Source organism: Lytechinus variegatus, chromosome 3, assembly GCF_018143015.1.
Source record: "Lytechinus variegatus isolate NC3 chromosome 3, Lvar_3.0, whole genome shotgun sequence".
In the NCBI taxonomy this organism is placed as follows: Eukaryota; Metazoa; Echinodermata; class Echinoidea; order Temnopleuroida; family Toxopneustidae; genus Lytechinus; species Lytechinus variegatus.
The window spans coordinates 5,993,155-6,019,541 of record NC_054742.1 but is presented as its reverse complement, the minus strand read 5'-3'; the positions used below and the strand labels follow the sequence as shown (position 1 = coordinate 6,019,541).

The window sequence follows — 26,387 nt, the reverse complement described above, 5'->3', positions numbered from 1 at the left end:
TATGGCTAGGTTTCATGAACTAGCTTCATATTCTTTTTTTTTAATTTTAAGTTATGATGTCATTTAAGAAAAACTTAACCTTTAGAAAAGATTTGGTGTTGACGCCGCCACCGCTGTCGGAAAAGTGGCGCCTATAGTCTCACACTGCTTCGCAGGTTAGACAAAAACCACTTTCGTATCCATAATAATCTACCATGTATCTCAGCGTTGGATATATCTCTAGCCAGCTGCCATAGTACATACAGCCCGCGGGCTCAAGGGGGCGGCATAATGATGACGAGTTGTACATGCATGCAAGCGGGATTCTCACAACTTGTTTTTTTTTTTTTGGGGGGGGTTCTCACATCATGGAATAGCATGGATGGTGTCGCATGAAAGAATTTTGCACACGAATAGCAGATCTATACGGCCTATAACACAAAGCTAAGCAACGATTGTAGAACAGTTTTCTACGTTTGATTTTATTGACTATGATGTACAAACAATCTGAAAAATCGATTGTATGATTAATCGTTAACCATTGTTTTACAGGACCCCAATGTCTGCGGCCTCGAGATTGCGAAAGTTCGCTTTTTTCGCAGCTACGCCATTATTTGTTGATTGTGACATGCGTTAGATTATCATGGCGCTATTTCCACTCTTTCTTGAAAGTTACGACTTCATGAAGCTCTGGAAAAATCTCTCTACATCGACAAAATCAAAGGATTATTTGGAATATAAATTACTTGGATTTGAACAATATAGACAAAGGCAGCAAGGATCTGTTGTTTGGACGAAAAGTGGACTGGATTCTGTCAGATTTTGGATATAGTTTATGATACGTCTTTGCATTTTTGAAAATGGCGGCTTATAACACGGAAGCCAATGGCAGGCAATCATACGCAGCGGCAACAGGGATCAAAGACAAACACATCATTACTGGTAAGCCAGTTTTCTTTAAACATCGGGATGTACCCCATGTTATGGAAAAGGACTTGGAAAGTCAAGAAGTATACAAGGCCCTACTAAAATCTGTGCTTACATCTCATATCATGGGCATACAGAAAGTTGGTGGGTTATGGAGGCTATACATTACACATCAGGACTATAGAATTGCACTGATAGCAAGTGGTTTGAACATTCGTAATGCATGCATAGCAGTATATGATTCTAACCCATTTCTAGCGGGTGGATATGAGAACCTTCTTAGACTAACTGTGAAAGACATTCCTTTGTCTGTAGACAACTCAGTGATTGTAGATGAACTTGAGAAACGAAAATATAAGGTGTCGGGCAAGGTTACGTTCCCAAAGTTGAGGGTAGATGGCCAACTAACAAACTGCCTAACGGGCGACAGAGTCATCTATATAGAAAAACCAGCACAACCTGTTCCGAGAATCTTGTCTTTCGGAAATTTTCGTGGAAAGGTCTTTCATGCAAACCAAGTCATCAAAGATCAAATCATATGTTCAAACTGCCTTAATAAGGGACATCATCGTTCAACATGCACAAACCAGATTGTATGTCGGATGTGCAAGAGGGAAGGGCACTTACAACGAGATTGTCCGAACCCCGGATTAACAAGCGAAGAAGGCCGAGAGGAGCCGATCGGTAAGCAGGGAACCTTAGATACTCGGGAGCGAAGTCAGAACGACAAAAGGGAGCAGATGCGAACCGTCGTCAAGACAACCAGCCACATAGCTGACAACCAGGCTGGAGCTGAGCTGCCGAAACGGACCGCTACCAAGACAACGAGACGAACAGCTGACAACCAAGAAGCTACCGAATTACAGACCCTTTCACAAGATGAAACGTCGGGCAACACACAGTCAAAGATTACCCAATTCATTCGTAGCGAGCGTCTTAAACAAGCAGACCGGGATCGAGGTCATACAGAAACCAGCGCTGACGAATCGAGTGATGGTGATAGTCTAGAAATCGAGACGGATGATTGTCCAGAATCGGAAGTATCGATAGAGTCACCCGAGTTGCCGAAGACCAGATCTCAACTCGCAGCGAAGAAACCAGCTAAGAAAAGGAAACTAAAGGAGAAGAAATCAAAGAAAAAGTGAGGAAAAATCTTATTGGTGTCTCACCGTAATTTTCTTACATCATGTCAACGTGTCATCTTTTAAGCGTTAATGTGAGAGGATTGCGCAATAAAACCAAGCGCAACATCTTCTTCAAATGGTGTCAAAACCAAAAAGCTGACCTCATTTTAGCCCAAGAAACGTATTGGTCGACGGAGATCGAACCAGTGATTAATAGTGAATGGAAAGGCAAAGTTTTTTATTCGCATGGAAGCAATCGTGCAAGAGGTGTCGCAGTTATAGCCAAGGAAAATATAAAAAATCAACATTACTAGAGACAGTAGCTGTGTAGATAACACTGGAAGACTATTAGTGATAAGATTCACGAAGAACTCTGTTAATTATTGTCTGATTAATTTGTACGCCCCAACGGAGAAAAAGAACAAAGATTCATTTTTTAGGAAACTACGAAAAACAATAGATCATATCCAAAAAGAAGACAAAGATTGTTATCTAATTATTGGAGGCGACTGGAATTCTGTGTTAGACCCAGTTAAAGATACAAAAGGTTCAAGAAGTTTTTACTATAAAACTCCACACAATCTTAAAATTTTGCTGAAAAATAAAGGGTTCGTAGATGTCTGGAGAAAATTTAACAAAGATGTAAAACAATTCACTTGGAGAAATATGAACATGGATATTGCATCCAGATTAGACTATTGGATAATAAGTAAGGACATGTTGGGGAAAGTTGTCTCTACAGACATTAGACCCGTCGTTAAGGGAGATCATAATGCAATTTCTTTGAAATTAAGATTGAGTGATATAATTAAAGGTCCAGGATATTGGAAACTAAATACTTCCTACCTTAGTGACAATAACTTTAAGACGGGAATTAGAAATGTTATATCAAAATGTCTCAGTGATAATGAAAATACCTCTATGATGAAACTAGAGATTCTGAAGATTAAATGTAGAGAATTTGCTCAGAAATTTAGCAAACGTAAAAGGAAAACAAAACGTGAAAAAGAACTTTTGGAAATTGAGTTAGCCAAATATGAATGTGATTTAGACAATAGAAATAATGATATATCAAAAGAAAAATACCTTCAAGTTAAAGAAAAGTTAGAGAAGTTATACATAAATGAGTGTAAAGGGGCCGCAGTAAGGTCACGGATCAGATGGACGGAAGAAGGGGAAAAAACACAAACTATTTTTTATCCCTTGAGAAAAAAAATGGGGAAAATAAGCTTATTACTCAACTAAGAGTGAATGGGAAGAGACATGTAGTTACTAAGCAACAACATGTCTTAAGAGAAGTTAAACTGTATTATGAAGATCTGTATAAGAGAAATCATATTAATCTAGATCATATGAATGAATATGTGTTCTCACAAGATGTGAAAAGGCTTAGTCAAGATGAAAGAAATAAATGTGAAGGCTTAATGAATATGGCAGAATGCAAAAAGGCTGTTTTCTCTATGAAGAGGAATAAGGCGCCAGGTATGGACGGCCTGCCCATTGAATTTTATCAAGTTTTCTGGGAAGAAATAGGCGAGTTGTTAATTAATGCATTCAATGAATTTTTCAGTAATGGACAGATGTCGCCTTCACAACGAAAAGGTCTCATAACTTTGATTTATAAAAAAGGAAACAGTGACGATTTAAAGAACTGGAGACCAGTAACACTACTCAATTGTGACTATAAAATAATTGCAACAGTTCTAGCATTAAGATTACAAAAGATTTTAACAAGTATTATTATGGAAACACAAGTAGGGTATATTAAAGGACGATTAGGAGGTTTTAATGTAAGAATTGTTAAAGATATGATAAATTACATGCATGAAAAAAATGTTGAAGGTGCGGTCATGATGGTTGATTTCACCAAAGCATTTGATTGTATCGATATATCTTTTATAAAGAAATGCTTAGACAAGTTGAATTTTGGCAATGAATTTCGCAATTGGATCTGTGTCCTTTACAATCAAATAGTAAGTTCAGTAATTGTAAATGGCAGGATAACAGAAGAGTTTCAAGTGCAAAGAGGAATACGGCAAGGCTGTCCTCTTTCGGCACTTCTGTTTGTGATTGCAGCTGAATTCTTTGCAAACAAAATACGCAAAAATGATACTATAAGAGGTGTTTGTTTTGATGAAACCAATGGTCACTTTGAGTTAAAGGTATTACAGTATGCAGATGATACTACCTTTTTTGTTATTGATGATAGCTCATTAGAAATTATTTTAACTGAATTGGAAGATTTTGGTAGTGTAGCCGGTCCTAAAATTAACAAAGAAAAAACTGCACTCTTATGGATAGGTAAGGAAAAGAATCGATGGGTAATACAAGACCTTGACCTGACATGGGCAGAAAACCCGGTAAAATATTTGGGCTTTTTTATCTCTAATAATGAGCAAATTGCTAACAGTGCAGATTGGGAAAATAAGTTAGAGAAAATGCAACGTCTTCTAGATAATTGGCGTAAAAGAAACTTGACATTATACGGTAGGGTGACGATTGTGAAATGCCTGGCACTCAGCCAAGTAGTCCATTTGCTTATGTTTAATTCTGTTCCATCAATAATTATTAAGAAACTAAATAGAATGTTTTTCAAATTTCTTTGGAACTCACGAATGGAAAAGGTTAGAAGATGTGATGTTATCAAAGATTACTCACAAGGTGGTTTGAAAATGGTTGATGTAGAAAAGAAAGTAGTCAGTTTCAGATTAAGGTGGTTAGGAAGGTTAACAAATGAGGTAAATTCTATGTGGAAAACACTTGGAAATTATTGGTTTGAGCGTTTTGGAACTCTTAATCTAATCTTGAATAGCGACCTTCGGGTTCATAACGTTATCCCATTGTTTGATAAGAAAATACCTCCATTTTATGTTGAAATAATTCGGGCTTGGAGTCTGATTGATAAAGAAATATTATTCAGAAAAGAACATAAGGTTGAAAATATTTTATGGTTCAATCATTATATTGTTTTTAATAAATCACCACTATTTTTCAAGGAATGGTACAATAGCGGAATAATATACTTGGAAGACATTTTGAATGTTGATGGAGGCTTTAAAGATGTATCCGAAATTTCATCAATGTTGAAATTTAAGAATAGTAAAAGATCTGTCATTTTTTATTATTCAAAATTGAGGCAAGCTATACCAAAAATTTGGCTCTCAAAATCTTTTATTAAGAACATACAAAAATCTGCGCATCTTGATATACCCAGACTAAAAATAGGTAACTCAGTAAAATGTCTGGACCATGTACCTTCAAGATACTTTTACAATTATATTATACGTCTTGAAGGGTCAAATTCACGTTGTTGTTTCTTTTGGGAAAATATTTCGAAAATGAGTATAGGCTGGAATATTTGTTTCGAGAGAAACTTGTTAACAGTAAAAGAAAACAAACTTAGATCATTTAATTTCAAAATATTGTATAATATATTGCCTGTGAAAAGAAATTTATGTAAATGGCGCATAAGCGAAGATGCTTATTGTAATAGTTGCCATGTAGAAGAAGACATAACACACGCTTTGATTACTTGTAAATTGAATCAAAATTTTTGGTCTTATATAATTTGGTTGATCAAAAAAGTCTTCAATAAACACGTTGTTATCGATGTCGATCTTTTGATAAAAAATAACGAGCACAAAGAATTAGATGATATCATTAATATAGCCTTTTGGACTGTATATAAATCAATTTTGTTACGTAATTACAGGAAAGTAGACAATAGACCATCAAATCTAACGTTTTTATTTAAATCAGAATTGCGGAGAAGGCTAGAAATGAACAAAAACTGTACTGGTAAATCTCTGTATCGTCTTCCGTATGTATTATTTGATTATGTTTAATGTATTTTGATGTAAATGTGAAATGTATATACAGATGATTAAATAAATGCTATTGAAAGAAAGAAAAAAAAGATTATCATCGCATGTCACATCCAGTTAACACATTATATCGTAGCTTAAGGTACGATTACTAACGCATTACGTTGCAAGTCTTCACGAAAAATGTCGCATCATTCGGTATTTCCTTCAGGACACGAGTTACATATAACATATAAGATATGTTTTCACTCAGTAATTTATTCAAGCTCTGTCATCTGAACGTTTTTAACGGTGTGTTTGGTAGAACAGGCGCGGATGCAAGGGGGGCGGGGCATTATTAAATTCATTATGATGAAGAGGGTCCCTTTCTAAAAAATTAATATTTGATCGTTGTTTATTACATTTTGATAAAGAAATTATATTTCGTATTGTTACTCGGAATGTACTTTAGAACAATAATTATAAAGCGATATACATATTTCCCTCGAGGGAGAGGAGCGGGAGGGGGCAGAGTTAATGAGTTACCCCCCCCCCCCTCCCTCCCACCCATCAAAAAAAAACATGAAAAAATGAAAGGCTATATGAGATTCTCACAAAAATTAACTAAAATCTGCACGATATAATCAAATTTCACATTAGATTCGTTTTCCACATCTTGGACTGTTAAACTTGTAAAATACTTAGGTCATTATATTGATTATGATAATGACAAATCGCTAAACTTACAGTGGGAAGAAAAATTAACTAAATTGAAAAAGACACTTGACAGCTGGTTGAAACAAAACTTAACTATTTTTAGTCGGGTAACTATTCTTAAATGTTTAGCACTTCGTCAAATGATACATTTGAGCATTCTTGATTCCATTCCAACGAAATTCATGAAAACTTTGGATAATATAGTGTTTATATTCATTTGGAACAGAAAAGTAGAAAAAAATTTAAAGATGTACTTTAACAGAAAATCATATTAAGGATGGAATAAAAATGACTGATGTACACCATCAAATACTATTTTTTCGGTTAAAATGGTTAGGAAGTTCTTTGAATGACAAAACAGAAACATGAAAAAATGTGTTCGTATTGGTTTGACTTCCCAAGAGGTATCTCGTTCCTTTTAAATTGTAATTTCAGTGCTAAAATACTGAAAATTATAAACGAAAGGAAAATACCAACTTTTACAAAGAAATATTGGAGGATTGGGAAATTTTTAGAACTATTACCACATTGAGAGATGTTTGTATATTTAACCCTAACTGTAATGATATTCGAAATCAAATACCTTGGCATAATAAACATAGTATTTAATAACCAGTCTTTATTTCTTAAAGACTGGTATAGAAGTGGTATAATTTACTTAACATATATTATTGGGAGAAATAGTGACATACCAATGGAAAGCATTCAGAGAAAGATCGATATAAAAAGAAGAATACTATTATTTTTACTGCACAAAACTAAAAAAGGCAATACCAGCAATATGGATACAAATTTTGAGCGATAATAGTGGCATCACTATCAGACCTCATGGTTTCATTGTTCCCCAGGTAATGATTGGAAAAGTTTGAAATGCATCAATGATCTGAGTAGTAATACTATACATAAACTGTTCCCCTCAAAAAATACATTTTACATTGGGAGAACAAACTTGATATTGATGTAAATTTGCCAAATGTATTTAAAAATAATCTTATTCAAGTTAGAGAAAATAAATTACGAGAGTTCAATCTATAATATTATATAATCTCTTAACAGTAAGAAGTAACCTGTTTAAATGGAATTTGGCAACAGACGATTTGTGTCCAACATTCAAGGGTAAAGAAGATATTATACATGCTTTTATTGACTGTGAACTAAACAAATAAATTGCTTAAAGTTGAAAGTGATAGTAAAACCTTTTTGTTTGTAACTTTTGCATTTAGGTTAATATATAAAGTTATTTTGGATAGGAACAAATAAGGAACTGAAAAAAAAGTTTGTTTTGAAACATGTGTAAAAGAAATTAGATACCGGATAGAAATATACAACATTGCTAGTAAAAAGACCCCCCCCCCAAAAAAAAAATGAACTGCCCAAGGGCTTGCTACGATTCGTGTAAGAACAATTTATGTAACGCAAATATGATTTTGTAATTACTGTAATAATACTTGTTTCATGATTTATGATTAATTGTGTAACCTTTGATTTGAATGTGATTTACTGTGTAACCCCTGATTTGGATGTGAATATATCCTCTAATAGAGGCAAAAAAACATTTTGTATAGGAAATTTGCACAATATCCTTTGTAGGCAAAGAGAGGTCCATTTAATTCTTCCAAAAAAAAAAAAAAACGATGACTGTATGAGTATTTGTCCTTGTCAAGAGGTCGAAGCGATCTTACCTCGCATGTCTTGTTGAGGATTGCCAAGGTGCATGGGCGGAAATCCAAGGGGGGTAAGGGGGACGTGTCCCCCCTACTCAAAATAGTAGGGGGGACACAATATCAAATGTCCCCCTACTATTTTGGGTATTTTATGATTGGGACGAGTTGGAACAAGATGACCTTACTTTTGGGATAACCTTTCTTTTTTGCTTGTCAAATTTTCCCGCCCCTTGTCCCCGTAGGCGGACCATGGGGGCGAGGGGCCCGCCCCCCCCCCCTCTTGGCGGACCAAAATAAGAAAAAAGGGGAAAGAAAGAAGGAATAAAGGAGGGAAAAGAGAGGATGAAAAGAAGAGAAGGAAGACGAAATTATAAAACGAGATGAGGGGGAGACTTGGAAAATAAAAAGAACTCTCGTGCCTTTATATAAAATTTTCGCTCGCGCTTCGCGCTCACATTGCCTGTTAGGTGATTTACATATCTTGTTCAATATGGAGCTCGAATGTCAAGTTTGGAAGTCAATATAAAAACATATTTCACCTCGGAAATCGAACTTTCATTATGTTGTGTGATTTACAAATTGATTTTTAAAAAGTGCTCTGTAAAAATGTCAGCTTTATGGTCTGAATATTAACATTTGCTGCTTGCGCTGCGCGTTTGCAAATTTTGATTTATCAGGTACCTATTATTTTCGTGTATTCCATAAACTTTTCAAAATATCCCTTTATAGGTCTGATTGTTAAGACGTATCAGCTAGCGCGCTGCACGCTCGCAGTTTGATTGGCGAGTTATAAATGTTTCAATATTGATTATACAACAAACTACTTAAAATCTCCTTTTCATGATAGTTTATCAAAAATTTTGCTCGCGATTTGCGCTCGCATTAATGGTTAAAAATCAACTTATGCATCCTATTCATAATTACAAAAGTAAAATGACCATTTTTTATGCCATAATATCATTAGATTTCGCGCCCTCATTAGGCATTAATAAATATGATATTAATTTAATAATCAAATTGTCCTTTTTGTTTCATCTCGCTTAGCAAGAGGAATAGGAAGATAGTCATCATTTTCATATGATGACATGTCGTAAGGATGTCCCGGTCCTATGTCAAAACTCGAAGTAATAATAATGAAAATATCAGCTCTTTTTTAAGTGCGATCCATATCCACCTTCAATTTTCTACAAAGTGCTTCAAATACAAAGCTGAAATTTACTCTTTTTTTCAGATCGGAATATCAAAGTTTCATGATTTTCATGATGTATTTAGAATGCCTAGATTCTAGGTCTAAATATGAAACACGCGCGCCCATGTTTATTCAGATACTCAAGTTGTTCTCTATTTAAATCATTATCCAGTTTCAGATCACAATATCAAAATTTTTCTGCTCGCGCTTTGTGCTCTTATTATTAATGTAGGAAGACCCCATATTATCATCCTTTTCATGATTTACAAAACATGAACAGAGTGGCCCACTTTTAGGGCTAAATCTCGATTATTTTTCTGCTCGCGCTTCGCGCTCGCATCAATTATTAAATTTTATAGCTATTCTGTTCACGATTACAAAAACTGATGAAAAATTTTCCATTTTTTTTCAGAAAGTTCAAAATTTTTCAGCTCGCGCTTCGCGCTCGCATTTTTTGATTGTTGAAATATGTAACGCCTTCATGGCTAAGTGCAAGCAGTCTTTGACAGTTACCTTTTCAAAAGGTACCAGTTCAAAAGGTATATAAAAATTTTCTGCTCGTGCTTTGCGCTCGCATTATTAATACTCGTCCTTTTCATGACTTAGATAGCATGAATGTCTCGTTCAGTAAATATTATAGGACTAAATCTTGAAACTTTCCGCTCGCGCTTCGAGCTCGCATCAATTGTTTACTTATATACCTATTCTGCTTGAGTTACAATTCTTTAGGTGAAAATGTAAAAAGAAAATTTTTAAAATAGCTCGCGCTTCGCTCGCATTATTTGATTGTTAAATGCTACTTTATAACAGGTATCTTTTCCATCAGTTCATTTCTGCTCGCGCTTTGCGTTCGTAGTAATTATTAAGTTGCATACAAATCTTTTTCAGGATAACAAACATTGCCCAGAATGTTCACATTTTAGGAAAAAATATATTAAATTTCAAAAAAAATAGCTAGCGCTTCGCGCTCGCATCATATAAATAAGGATTATGATATTATATATTAATTTATACGAATAAAGCAAAGAAGTGACTAATGAGGACTATCCCTTTAAAGAAAAAAAAAACACCTTCGAGCTGCCGATCGGGGAAAATATGGCTGAAACAAATTTCGCCCCCCCCCCCCCTACCTTTTGGGAGAGATTTCCGCCCCTGCCAAGGTGACTCAAAACAACGCTTCTCTTTGGCTAACAGACTCCTCAATCGTGGACAATCAACCAAACAATACAGACAGCTAAGAACTTGCCTGTAAATTTTCATATTTCTTTAAAACAAAAGTTCAAGGGATATGCAACAGTCTGACCTCTCACCTCTACAGTATTCCACCTCTTCTACCTTGTACATCTTACGCCCTAGTACATTTACCTCTCCTAATGAGATACTGCCTTTATTTTGCAAATCTCCTCCCAAATCATGTCAATTAGATCCTATACCTGCAAAGTTACTATAGGATTGTTCATCTAATTTCGCCCATATTCTCTCTTACCTTGCTAACTTAAGTTTAGAGCCCGGGGGGCACTTACATTGACAAGTGGATACCATGCACGACCCCCCCCCCCCCAAAAAAAAAAAAGAAGACGTAAAAAGGGTGTCTTTTTCAAGAAAGGGCACGTTACGTGCGTAACGTAATAAGGGTGTCAAAACACTAGATGAAAAAAGGGTATTTATTTCGCTAGGAAAGCTATACGTGTTTAGGGTCAATTTTGCGACGGTATACAAAATTAAGACTAAAATGTTTTATGAATAAAGGATGTACCGTTGCCACAACAGTCAACACTTCGTGTATAGAGTACGATTTGCGCGAGGTATGGGAGGTGGTAGATTCAATGTCCATTACAAGGAAAGTGTATATAGTCCAGTCAATATAGGGTTTGACCCACCACTAATTGCAACACTTGATATTCCACTGCAATGCTTTCCAGGAAGGTCCCCTGAACAACATACTAAAAGTCCCAAAAAATCCAAGCAGTGGAAATTTATGAAATTTGCATATTATGCAAATTAGCCATAAAAAGTTAGAAAAATGAGGAAAATAGTCCAAAAATTACAAATTAAATGTCCAAAACAATTTTATTTGAGCGAAAATTCATGATAAATAACTTTTATCAATGTTTTTAATCAAAAGTGCAAAAAATCTACCTCATTTGCATTATATGCAAATAAGCATCCTTATATGGAAAAATTGTTAAGATATTGTGAGTTTTCTCTCATTGACTGCTTGAAAATTTCAATAATGTTGAAATTTACATGCTGCTATCACTAAGGACGTTGAATAGATTTATAATTAGCTTAGTGTCTGTAGTGTCATTTGCATATTATGCAAATAAGTATGTAATAGATATTCAAGAAAACACACTGGTGATACATTCCTCAAAAAATGCAAGTAGATTATTTATTGAAATTTGAATATGGCAATGCGTTAAGTTACAGGAAGTTAAAACCATATTAAAAGTCATTAAATAGACAAGCATGGGAAAATCACAAAATTTGCATTGTATGCAAATTAGCCATAAAAATTTGCAAATGAGGAAAATAATCCCAAATTTGGAAATCAAGTGCGGAAAACAATATAAATTGAACGGAAGTTCATGATAATCTTTACAAATTTAATAATTCTTCAAATAAAAAATAATGTAAATAAATCTACATCATAATTATGAGCATCCTTGTAGGAAAAGAACAAACCAGAAATTTTTATTTTTCTCATACAAACAGATAAACCCTCATTCCACAGAGACCAAGACCTCTGAAAGAGTGCTGTAAGACCATAAAACTTGCTTGATCTTTCAACGAACTTTTAAAGATCTCTGATGTCTTTCACGATTCCTGATAGATCTTTCAATGGTCTTTGTGGTCCCCCTGAGTCCAAAACTTTTTGAAACAGTTCAAAACAGTCTTTCAGCGGTCTTACAGGAAAATTGTTTTTGCTGGTCTTTCATTGGTCTTTCAATGAACTTTCAAAGTTCTTATTAGTCTTTTTATGATCTTTCGGCAGTCTCTCGATATTTTTTTAGAGATTACTGTAAGACTCATGAGAGATCATTGAAAAATCGTCGAAAGATAATTGAAAGACCAGGCAAAGTCTATGAAAAGAATTTTAAAGGATCACTTGATGCATAAACATCTCTGAAAGACCATTGAAAGATCTCTATAGGACAGGTGTCTTTCAGAGTTCTTCGAGGGGTCTTTCTGAGCCATTCCAAAGAAATGACAAAATTCAGTGATCTTGGAGACTGCTGTATAAGACCTTGCCAATTTTTGGTCTTTGAAAGGCCCTTCAAAGGTCTCCCCTCTGTGGATCTAGATCAATATATGACTACTAAGAATGCCTAGCACATTAATTACCAGCTTAATATCTGAAGTGGAATGTACATATTATGCAAAGAAGCATCCCGCATGTTATAAATAATCAAGAAAACTTGTGATATTTTCCTTTAAAATTCCACGTAGATTATATATATGTAACCTTGATGACATGCTTGGTTATTGACTTTTTTCATGAGCAGTTACCACCGGAGCAGATACCCCACTCATATTGTGCAAAGATGAGTCAGTTCTACATGGGTCCCACTGTTCGAATGCTTCATATTTCTACCCTTGTTCTCTCCTTGACTTGGTAGAGTCTTTGCGTTTCTTGCTAGTATAGTCCACGCTATCATGCTCCTTGATTGTCAAGTGATCAGTACAAGATGTCACAACCAGTACAAATAAAATCTCGTTAGCTTTGAATATTTGTTCCTTGTAGCACACCACTTGTCTTGGTGGTGAATATGAGTAACTTCCTTGGATCACGAGATCCCTGGGCATGGTTTATGAGTACTGTACCAATGAGCATTTGCCCATACGAGCGACATGAAAGCCATTCATAAAGTCATGATAAAGGCTTAAAGTGTATATAGACATCTTTTCAGATACAGGAATCATGATTAGACGTCCTTGCTGAATCCAGTAGCTGCTTCAGGATGAAGCATCCGTTTTCTGTTCTTTCCTCTTTGATGAATCTCCTAAGGATGGCAACTATCTCCATACATTGTAGCTAAAGTTTCTAAGCAAATCGTATGCAAATAAAATCATTTTCCTGATATTTATGGCAAATGGAAATTCCTCAGTGAGACAATGAACAACCAAGTAGACGTTAACAGATGAAGGACTAAGCCAACGGAGCACCATTAACATCACCATCAAATACCATCCAACATTGATTAAACAGTGTGTACCCATTCCAGGATTTGTTTGCCACTTTGTGTTATTCATTGGTATACCGTGAGGGTATACAGAGGAATAAACCTTTGGCTTTTTAACTGCCATTTATCACCAGTCCTTAATATTATGGAAGACATTGGAAGACAACATATTTTTTAGTCTTAGTATTTACCACTGATCATGATGATGATGACGCTGCTCTGCAAGTCCTGGAACCCTGTTCTGACCCAGACATGGCCAGAAAACATATTATTTATAAGCGGGTGTAGCCAAACTACTGAAGAAATTGTTAAAGAAAGCAATATGCATGAAGCTACTAGGCCAGATGGAATCTCTGTTACACTTCTTTATGGGACTACTCATCAGATCTCACCTGCCATAAGTTTGCTTTTCTTGGCCTCCCTTCTGTCGTTCCCATCCATATAAGAAAGGGATGTCGGCTCTAACAAACTACTCACCAATTTCAAATAATGTGCTTTGTTCTTGCCAATTGCATCATCTTGTCAGACAAACAACATGGCTTTAGGACGTGAAGAGCACATTTCCAGTTATACAAATTATATTAGGATAAATATGCATGCTTTCAATTTTCTATTTTTCAATTTTATTTATTTCACTTCCATCAAACAAAAACAAATTGTATACCATTTATATAAAAATAAGTATTTGTATCCATTGCAAAGAAACAAAAATTATAATACATATGTTGTGAAAAAAAACTTACACGATTTGGGCAACACATTGGAGGATTAGTGATAGCAGCATAATGATTTGAACAACAGTCAATGTGAGAAAATCAAAATTTCTTGACATTTTCCATATATGGATACCTATTTGCATAATATACAAATGAGGCAGATTTGCTAGCTTTTTTAAATAAAAACATTGTACTTATTTATTCATCATTAAAATTTTGTTCAAATTAATTGCTTTTGACATTTAATAATATAATCTTTGGATTATTTTCCTTATTTCCTATTTTTAATGGCTAATTTGCATAATATGCAAATTAATTTTCAGGCATTGTGATGAATTCTCATGCTTAGTGATAATAGCATATAAATGTCTACATAAATCAAATGTTTTCAAGCAGTCTATATGAGAACAATTGCAATATCTTTAAATTTTTCCATATAAGGATGCTTATTTGCATAATATGCAAATTAGGTAGATTTGTTTGCGCTTTTGAATAAGAACATTGAATACAGTTATTTATCATTACTTTTCGCTCAAATTAAATTGTTTTGGACGCTTAATTTGTAATCTTTGGACTATTTTCCTTATTTTTCTAACTTTTTATGGCTAATTTGCATAATATGCAAATTTCATAAATTTCCACTGCTTGGATTTTTTGGGACTTTTAATATGTTGTTAAGGGGACCTTCCTGGAAAGCACTGCAGTGGAAAATCAAGTGTTGCAATTAGTGGCGGGTCACCCCCCCTATTCTGGCTAGATTGACTGGACTAATAGAGACGGCTCTGGTATACAAGGCGACGATCTGACATGGCAACGAAGAGAAACACTACTTCGGGCTTGCAGGGGGGGGGGGCATTCAAAGACAGATACAGAAACCACATCAAATCATTTAAGCATGAAAGATACCGGAACGAAACTCGACTTTCAAAATACATAAGGAATCTGAAGGAAAACAATATTGAATCTACGCAAACTTGGGACATAGAAAAAAGCCAAACTTAAACCAAGAAAAAGTGGCTTTTGCAATATTTGCATGGAGGAAAGAGTGTCCATAAAAACAAACAGAAACTCACAAAAAAGTTGGAACTGACTTCAAAGTGTAGACACCGAACGAGACCAAACCGGAAACCACGTCACCGAAATGTCAAATTGACCCGCCGCATAACGTCAGTCTGCCTGGAAATCGCCTCAAGTCGTAAGGTAGCAGACGTTCAATAGGTATAAATATATATATATAGATATATATATATATATATATATATATATATATATATGTATATATATATAGGTGTGTATATATATATATATAGGTGTGTATTAATTGTTGGCATTGCAAAAACTGCATTACTCGTCAATTGTTTCGCGTTTCTAATGTTTTAGTATTGCCCATACGTGGAAAACCAAGATATGTGTGTATATTTATACATATTATGTGTGTGTGTGTGGGCGCGAGCGTGCTTTACAGGTTTCCCATTGATATGTCTTCCATGGTTACTTCATGTGAGAACCCTCTATATACATGGCAAGTGAGGGCACATTATGAATAAACTGAGTTCGAAAAGGAACTTATCAAATCTTACAAAGGCATTGCACAAATTCCACTAAATCAAAATAAACTGTATTTTTACACAGGCTAGCTTCAATTCTGTCTACTAAGCATAAGTAAACAAATAACAGCCTTGTTCAATCACAGAGAGGTTATAGCCCTTTAATACTATTGGCGCCGAAAAAGTTTCAAAAATTGTATTTTCTATTTTGTCTATAATTACATAAATTGTGTGTGTGGTGCGAGTGTTTGTAATCAAGTGAGATAAAAAATAGCTGCGTAGCTCAAATCAAATTACACAGACTGAGACGATCACTCTATTAATTTGTTTTCAAGACTTAATGTATCTGCTACAGAGTGGTACTTACCGTGCTGTTGGCAGCGTATTGGAGTTCCGATCCATTCTCCATTTTCGCCACACATCATTTTATCATTTCCTGCAATCTTCATATATCCTTCCCTACAAGATAGTGTACACATCTTGCCTAGTGTGAAGGGAGGATTGCATGGTCCAATGATGGCATTAGGTGGCGTATCCAGATCTTCACACTCTACAACTGAAGGAGACAATATAAAAACATTATCAATACATGTCGTTGGTGGCATAACAATCCTATCCTTCGAATATTTTATTCAAAAATATTTTCGTGACGCAAACTCGGCCACTAGCGTTTGAGTGCTAAATCTTATTTTGAACTGTCACGTGTAGAAACTGCAATTAACTTACCAAAACTAATTTAATTGCACAAAAAACACCATAAATTAAGGTGTGCAGTTTGAAGCATAAAAAAATTATGAGAGAAATAGAGGTAAATAGACACAGAGAGAGAGATGAAGAGAGATGATTGGGGAATATGCCATCGATCATGTTGATGGTTTTAGAGATAAATCAAGATACCTGAGGGCTGTTGCAGAAAGAGTTCCGTTAAAACGCAAGTCACAATAATGAACGCAAGAATCAAGTTGCGCAAGATTTTTTGAGTTGCGTTTGATCTCATCTCTTTCTGCAACGGGAACCATTTTTTTTACAATTGATTTCTAGTTGTATTGTATGTAATGCTCTATGCCTAGCAATGAAAAAAAATGCTAAGGCATTAACACTTGTATAAGTCTTTTGTTTAAGCCCAGCGCTTCTCAACCGGCGGGCCGCGAGAAGCTCCAGAAGAAGAAAAAAAATAGGGGGAAAATCTGTAGTATTTTTCACATGTACTATTTCATGTCTGAAAATGTTATATTTGATCGGTCTTCATAGGTCAAACAAAGCATGGCACGCTTAGATAATGTACATGTATGTTGCAGTATACATGCACATTCATTGTATGATGGTTTCGATCTACCTTTGATGTGAACCTCAGGCCTGCATATTGTGTATGCAGTTAATAATGTCGCCCATTTTCCGGACCTCTGCGAATGCAGTTATTTTTCAAACTGTTTGTTTCGAATGTGCTTCACAGATTTATGTTCAAATTACACAACATACTTTCATCAATCTGTATCGTGTTTTAAAGCGAAAGGGTAAGGGAGGGAAACAAATCTACTATTAAAAATCTCATAATTAGGGAACTGTAAAAAATATGACCCTGAATACATCAAATTTGAATTCATCATGACTGGCAGTGATATGCAAAACCAAAAGCAATGTGTGTCGAATGTGTTAAAGTTATTGTCAAGTGAGGCGCCTAAACCGTCAAAGCTTCAGAGACACCTAAACACAAAACATCCGCAGAGTGCAGGAAAACTACAGGAGAATTTGAGAGCAAAAAAGCTGGATTGAATTCACAGCAGAACACTGGCGTACAGATGAGGGAGGACCAAGAAAAATAAATAGTTAAGGAAAGAAAAGAAAAAGGGATAAGGGTGAAATATGAAATATTTTCTGAACATCACATTGTATGTCAAAATCTTTCACAAACTTGGATTTTGTAATAAAAATGTCATTTTTTTGCTCACTCGCAACTGTTTATTAATTATACGCGATATGCCATATCGAGCCCACTTAAATGGTTGGCTCATTACGCTACTGCAGATGCAGGTCATAAATTAACGTACCGGTACTATTATCTTCATTATAATAATTGGGTATTTTTTAGTCGAGATAAGTAGTCATGTCGCTTTCTCAAAATTTGGTAAGTGGGCCTCTAAAAAAATACGAGTTAAAGTGGTCCTCGAATGAAAAAAGGTTGAAGAGATAGATAGATATTAGTTGCTGCTATACTACATGTAGGACAGTGCTAAGAGGGCACACCCTAGGTGTGCAGAGGTGCCTCTTCAAGCCATTAATTAAGGTTACTTTATTTTCTAATTATATTTTGGAAAATAAGAAGACAACTCTTTCCTATGGAAAGTCTTCTTTACACTTGTAGTTTCCAATTTCCTTCCCTACACTACCATCGATGGCACATTACCCAGAGCTTGGTGTTTTGAGATCCCCATCGTGTCTTCTTAGCATCCACACATTTTGAAGGACATGAGAATTACAACGAAAGTGGCGTCATAGAATGGACAATGATGGACATCCATCTCATTTATGGTGGGCTGTATCAATCCAAAACTGAAGAGTATTTGACCCTTTTCGATATATGAGCTATGACACATTTTTGAGTGATTACGCAATCAACTGTACACTGTGTCGCCAAATCATGAGATTATTCATAGAACGTTATAATATTGGTCAATTTTATTACAGGGCCAGTAAACATGTCGTACATGTAGAAAGATCTGGTTCTTAATGTACATGTATTTTTGAGGAATAACAACGGAATTGTATTGACTCTCCGCATGAAACTTCTGATCCAAATCCATAGTTGTGAGATAATTAAGAGTTAGAGAGGCTTACTGTATGAGATATGTGTGGACAGTACAAGTCCGCTTCTCAAAGTATCTTATGACAAGATTGTTTTTCAGAATTATGAATTACATGTAAAAATTTGAGTGTAGTGAGGATAGAGTTAAAAGAATTCCTCGTGCGTTGAACTTAATCTTTGAACTTAATTGATTGAAGAGAAGTTTGTAAACGCGCGCGCATAGAACCTACAGATAAACGGATAATATAGAACTGTGTCACCCTATAATGTATGTGGTGGATTTTGATTATGATTAGATTTGATTTGTGAAGATCGTAAATTGCATGTGTTCGTCATCCTTATTCGAATTGTACCATGTGCCATCAACCATTTCGATACTTTTCAACTAAATTTAATTTTCACCCAGCCAAAATTGGAAATTGAGTTCGTACATGACATTATTGTTCACAAGCATCTGCATGCATATCGTTATCTTATATCGACAATTCCATTAGGGTTTATATGTAGACATTCACTTCCACTATTTAAAAAAATGAGTACCTTGTTTTAGAAAAAAAAGTAACCAGGCATGTAAAAAGTCCCATTGGCAAGTAAAGTCATATGACAATTTCTTATATCCTCTTTAAACTGTACACTTGTCTCGTTTGGTCACATTTTAAGAAAATAAATGTATAGAAATCTTTAACTAGAATTCACAATGCTTGATTTACCCAACTTGATAGTTTACCAGATGTCAGATGCGGTACAGTCCCAGAGAGGACGGTTCGTGGTGCGTGCGACGTATGTGTTTTTTTTTAGTACATGTGCATTTAACTTACGATTGCAAATTGTGTTGACATCAAGATCCCATGTTCCAGACACCTGGCATACGATAGCATCAGTTCTAGGAGAAAACCCTCGGTGGCATTGTACATCACAAATTTGTCCTGGCCTAGGGTCGCAAGATTCATCAACATAGCCATTGTGAAAGACACTTGGACATACAGTTGCTTGATCTGTATAGGAATAAGATAACTAGTAAGTCATCAATGCACAAATTGCGTAAAGCGTAACCATTGAAACTAATCTCGCCCATATATATAAACCACTCTGTATTTTTTAAATTCAATTCAATTTATTCAGATTCCATTCAATAAAAAACACAAGATACAATATCAGAGAAATACATAATTGATAAGAAAGCAATTAAACATACATGAATACAAAATGAAATTTGGGAGACTGCAAAAGACCGAAAGGTCTTGACGAGGCAGACCCCGAGTGCCATCATGGCGATACATATATTGACATATTAAAAATGAGGGGAAAAAAGTACAGATCTCCTCCCCCCCCCCCCCACCAATCGGGAACTGGAAACCAGTGTAACAATTATAAATGATCTAAATACACTTTAAGAAAATTCATGAGTCATATGATGATATGATATGTTTTTAAGCTTACGTTTAAAAGAATGAAGCGAAGAACATTCTTTTATTTTACGAGGCAGTGAGTGCCAAACATCGGGTCCTCTATGTCTGATGGATTTATAAGCAAGTACTGTTTGGGATTACTATGATGAAAATTGTTGGAACTTCTGGTATTGTGTTCATGAACCTGGGTGTTACGTATAAACATTGAATTAAAATTGCTTGGAACCAAGTGATTAGCATAATTGAACATAAAGTTTGCAGTTTGTAAGATATTGATATCAGATATTTTTAATATGTTCAGTTTTTTTTAAATTGGATCAGTATGGGCTAAGTAGGGAGAACTTGTGCAAATTCTTATTGCTCTTTTCTGCGGTAACAATAAGGAATTAACGTTTCTTTTGGTTCCACAACCCCAAGCAATATTAGCATAAGATGTATAAGATAATATGAAAAAATTGTACAATAGTATAATAGACTTTGGCAATAGTGTATCTTTTAGCTTAAACAGTCAGGGAAACTCCCGCTTTTCCGAGATCGTTTGAAACGTCCCTTTTTCGAGATAGTTGCGTTCACCGAAGCGTGAATCACCGCTGAAAACCTTCGCCCTGTGTAGTCTTTCTCGGCTGCTTTCAGACCCTTATGTATGTGTGCGAACACTCGGTAAGAGCGGTGAAAATGTGTACGCGTGTATACAACCATAGAGCTGTTAGCTCCATGATACAACCGTGCATTCTTCGGGACATTGTTATCTTTAGAACATGTGCCTCTCTCTCCCCCTCTCTCTCTTTCTCTCTCTTATTTATTGTCAAGCATTCAATTTGATTTTCGTTCATCACTTACCCTTAATCCTGACGTTAAATGTACCGTAATAAGACCATATTTTTGGATCCATCGTCATATCCGTAATATCCAACTTTCATGTTGATTCCACCTCAGCATTCAGCTTATGATCTGATGCACAATCCATAATCAATTCATTATAATATTATTTCCACTACCAGTGCCGGCGGAAATCATGGAAATTATTACGTCGATATGCAATTTCAAAACATGCCGAATACAGGTCTGTCCTAAAACAATCATTGGCTGGTTGACGAAGCCAACAAATTGGAAGAAAGTATACTGTATTCACCTTCAAAACATACATACTGCAAAGTATTGGGGCTACCGGTCACCAAATCAAGTGCATTATAAAAGTCTGCCTGTCAGCTCGATCCATGTCCAAACTTCCCTCAAACGTCCAGCCCAGATGAGAATATCATGATGTCATTATAATCATGTCCATTCTCCATTCGACATGATCCATGCTAGCAGTGAACAGGTGTGAGATCAATGGTTTAGATTATGAACATTATCGAGAACTGCATATCCATTTTCCATAGCACTAAACCGCCGGAGAGCTGGTTAGAGGTTATTACCATAGGAACGAATATATTTTCCAAGTCTTTCTTATCATATATTACGTAATGCCGTACCCAAAATAACTTTCAGCATGATCATGGAATGTCCATGGTAGTACCATAGCTCTATGCACACTTTGTACAATTTGTACACACACACACACCACGCGTTTGGCTACAACATGCAACGGAGTATCGCGGCACAAAGGCTGAACGCAGAGACTAACCTCCTCTTACGAGAACTTTTGCTTGCATTTTTTCAGCATAAATGTGTCTTCTTTCTTCAATAGCGTCTAAGCACCACGGTGGCGAATTCTATTTTTTGGAATATAGATGAGAAATTTAGTTTTCTTTAACATATTTGAAAATAAAAATCCGCCACCGTGGTGCTTTTTTTATATGAATTTTTTAGTGAGGGTATGTCAAAAAACCCCATTCACTTTGTACAGGAAAGCTATTCGGTGAGATCCGAAAAGATTGCGTCATGCGACCACAAATCCCTGTTAATCGAGATTCTGTCGCTCTCGCAAAAGCGGGAGTTTCCTTGACTGTTAAATATAATACCAATAATTCTAGAAATTATGAAAATACTTACCATGATTTTCTTATTTACGAGATAACTGGATATACCCATTTGATTTGCTAGTTCATTACGATGAACCTGCGTGCCGAATATAGAGTACACAATTTTTCCTGCGCGCGCGCTGCATCTCCCTACCAACGCACTATCCCAAGATCGTCGCGCAATTTGGCGTCCATTTCCTCTCATGAGCCTGCGGGCAAGACATGTTGTCACACAAGGCGAGGGGTAGGAGGGAGGGTTCAAATGGGTATATCCAGTTATCTCGTAAATAAGAAAATCATGGTAAGTATTTTCATAATTTACATCAATAACTGGGATATACCCATTTGATTTGCTAGACCAACACGGATTCAACGTGAAGGGAGGCATGTCTAGACTAAGAAGTGCGTTAAAATAGGGAGATGAAGACACAAAGGCCGTTGCCTTACGGACAGGGGAGGCGATAAAGCCTCATGTGAAGAAGTCCTTAAGAGCAAGGAGTGAAGGAAAGAGGGGCGTCAATAGGCGGACCTCGAGAAGTCGTGAACGACGATTCCAAGAAAGAGCCCAAGAAGAATGATACTAAGTATCATGGGCCCTCGGCCTAGTGTCAGGAGAACAACATCACCAGCTGACTAGAGCGTAAAATTTGGAATTTGTTGAAAATTTCAACAAGAATCGTGATCGGAAAACTGTAGCTTTAAGGCTCAGTAAGTGATCAATCGAACAATCTGAGAAGGCGAGAGATCTCAGAAGCCTCCGCGTGGGAGAAAGCGCCCAGAATTCGATATCTGTCTCAAATGCGTGAGGGCAGAACATCTGCAGAATTCTGAATTTTGATAGAGAGCTGTGGCAGAAAGTTACTAGCGGTCCGAAGGGGACTAGGAACGACGGAGAGTAGGGATTTAAGAAGAAAACCACTCGTAAGGCAGTCAAGGGTCGAGAAAGCGACTGAGTGCCATCCTTTTAATAAGAAATGCCGCGGGCCTGCTGCCTATGTAGAATAAAGCAGTCTGGTTAAAATAGCTCAACCGGGCGTGTCAGAGAAACAGCGCGGTACACATCACGACAAAAGTGTGATAGACCGAGTGATCGAGAGAGAACTCAGGATCCCCTTTCTCCCGTACTGATCGAATCACCCATCTGAGCCCTTATAAAAATCGCCAATGGTATTTGAATGGTGCCGAATGGTAGTTGAATGGTGGTCTGAATGGTAAATGGTACGCGAATGGTATTTAAGTGGTGTTTCAATGGTAAGTTCTTAATGGTAATTGGTAGTTTATTCAATGGTAAATGGTATACCATATACCCAATGGTGTCTCAGTGGTATGTGTCTAATGGTATGATTAGTATGATGAATGGTATACCATACACCCAACGGTGTCTCAGTGGTATTCAATGGTGTCTCAGTGGTATGTGCTTGTAATGGTATGATTGGTATGATGAATAGTATACCATACACCCAATGGTGTCTCAGTGGTATACAATGGTGTCTCAGTGGTATTCAATGGTGTATCAGTAGTATGTGCCTGTAATGGTATGATTGGTATGATGAATGGTATACCATACACCCAATGGTGTCTCAGTGGTATTCAATAGTGTCTCAGTAGTATGTGCCTCTAATGGTTTGACTGGTATACCATACACCCAATGGTGTCTCAGTGGTGTACAATGGTGTCTCAGTGGTATTCAATGGTGTCTCAGTAGTATGTGCCTCTATAATGGTATGATGAATGGTATACCATACACCCAATGGTGTCTCAGTGGTATACAATGGTGTCTCAGTGGTGGTCAATGGTGTCTCAGTAGTATGTGCCTCTAATGGTTTGACTGGTATACCATACACCCAATGGTGTCTCAGTGGTGTACAATGGTGTCTCAGTGGTATTCAATGGTGTCTCAGTAGTATGTGCCTCTATAATGGTATGATGAATGGTATACCATACACCCAATGGTGTCTCAGTGGTATTCAATAGTGTCTCAGTACGATGTGCCTCTAATGGTTTGACTGGTATACCATACACCCAATGGTGTCTCAGTGGTGTACAATGGTGTCTCAGTGGTATTCAATGGTGTCTCAGTAGTATGTGCCTCTATAATGGTATGATGAATGGTATACCATACACCCAATGGTGTCTCAGTGGTATACAATGGTGTCTCAGTGGTATACAATGGTGTCTCAGTGGTGGTCAATGGTGTCTCAGTAGTATGTGCCTCTATAATGGTATGATGAATGGTATACCATACACCCAATGGTGTCTCAGTGGTATACAATGGTGTCTCAGTGGTATTCAATGGTGTCTCAGTAGTATGTGCCTCTATAATGGTATGATGAATGGTATACCATACACCCAATGGTGTCTCAGTGGTATACAATGTTGTCTCAGTGATATTCAATAGTGTCTCAGTAGTATGTGCCGCTATAGTGGTATGATTGGTATGGTGAATGGTATACCATATACTCAATGGTGTCTCAGTGATATCCAATAGTCTCAGTGGCATATGCCTAATGATATGATTGGTATCAATGGTATACCATATGCCCAATATTGTGTCTTAGTAGTATGTGCCTAGTGGTATAATCATTGGATAGTTGTTGGATAATTGTAATGCCATAGTGGCTTAGTGGTGTGTGCCTAATGAATGTCATTTGTGTTAATGGAGAATGGTATGCCCAATTGCATTACCCAATAACATAATTTCGAAGATTTAAAGAAAATATATCAAAGATTTAAAAGTATTTAGAGTTAATAAAATTTTTGAGTCGTGACTTTTATGCGAGCAGCTTCCCCTAATCAAGTGTAATCGCTCATGATGGTAAACATGGTCTCTTGCATTCTTTTAAATTGTCTTTGTCCTTATTAAGTAAAAGGTCTATATGTGTTTAAATATAATTGATCCAGTGGTTATAATACAATACTATAAATTTGTATATTTTACGATTGTACATATTACCTTCTAAATTTAAATCTGATGCAATGGGTGCAAAATCAAAATCAATCGGTCAATGAAATCTTATTTGATAAAAAGGGTTTTAATTGTACCTTAATACCAACGGACAAATTATTTCACAGCCGCTCCCGAAAGTTCCCTGTAATCATTTACCATTAAAATCTTGAAATTCAAACATGCACGTTTTATAGGGAGCATGAAGAAGATGCGTATCGTGCTAAATAGAAAATTGTACATTGATCACCATCCTCTCTTTTCCCCTTTGTTTCCTTTCGCTTTTTGTTTCTTGGTAGTCAAAATTAATGAACGGCATGAATGTAGCTCCTCTATCGTACGGTATACTGTTCGTTTTTATTTTAAACTACGTTCTTCATATTTTTATTTTCAAAGTTTTATTCTATTTAATTTATAATCATTTTGCTTATTTATGGCCGCTTTTTATGAAGAGAACTATATCTGGAGTGTTCCAAACTTAGATATTTGCAATTAATCCCAAGATACAAATTTATAGGTTATATACATTAATTTTATCTAAAACATATCAATTTGGATTTTTTTGATGGAAGAAACAATAAATCAGTTGCAAGTTTGCAATGAATAGTATGACTTTCAATTGATTTTGGAGTGTGAAATTGATTTTCGTTCGATTGAAAGTTTCTTGCAATGCCCGCGGCCCATATTTTGCTCAAAATGAATTCACTGTTGGTTGTCTTGGTCCCCCAACCTATATCAAATTCCAATCCGCAAACCCTGACATGGTCAGTCTGCAACGTCCAAAGCCCCCTCCGAACCCATTTGTACCTTATAGCTGCTTCCAATCATGAATTATTCCTCTCTTTTTTTTTACAAATGATATTTTCAAAATTCTAATTCTATTTTTAGGCCCTAATTATTCTTTCTCACGGACGGCGTTCATAAAGAGGAGAGCTATTCTATAGGACGGTCATTACTTGATTGAAATGATTTATCCATATTGTCTTGCTCCCCCACCCCTATCAAAATTCCCTGCCGCCATACAGGGTATAGTACAATGTAACAGAAAAGAAATATACTGAATGAAATCTCTATTTCAATCAAAACAAAAGCAAATTGAAAGGGAAGAGGAATGAGTAAAAAATATACATATAAAGGGAAAAAACAAGAAAAGAAAAAGGCAGAGGAGAAAAGAAAAAAAGACAACGAAAATAAAAAAAGAAAAGAAGAGAAAATAAAAGGAAAAAAATGAAGGGATCGAAAACTTTTCATAGATTCCAAGATCCAAGGGAAACAGTGGCAAAAATTGATCTCACGCCATCATGGTTTCCAACCACGAACCAATCGAGAGGAAAAAGAAGACACCCCTGATTTGGGTTTGATTCACCCCCCCCCCCCCCCACCCATATCGGGATGTGTATTTATCTTGGCGAAGAAG

The 26,387-nt window shown here is 36.1% G+C and overlaps 1 protein-coding gene across 1 annotated transcript in view; it reads right to left on the bottom strand.

Moving 5' to 3' along the window:
• LOC121410074 (low-density lipoprotein receptor-related protein 1B-like) overlaps nucleotides 1-26,387 on the bottom strand; it is a 146,051-nt gene that overhangs the window by 35,296 nt on the left and 84,368 nt on the right. Inside the window, exons 22-23 of the mRNA XM_041601932.1 lie at nucleotides 19,472-19,648; nucleotides 16,218-16,406 (exon numbers count right to left, since the gene is read on the bottom strand). Of these exons, the coding sequence (XP_041457866.1) occupies nucleotides 16,218-16,406; nucleotides 19,472-19,648 (366 nt within the window). The remainder of the gene's footprint in view (nucleotides 1-16,217; nucleotides 16,407-19,471; nucleotides 19,649-26,387) is intronic.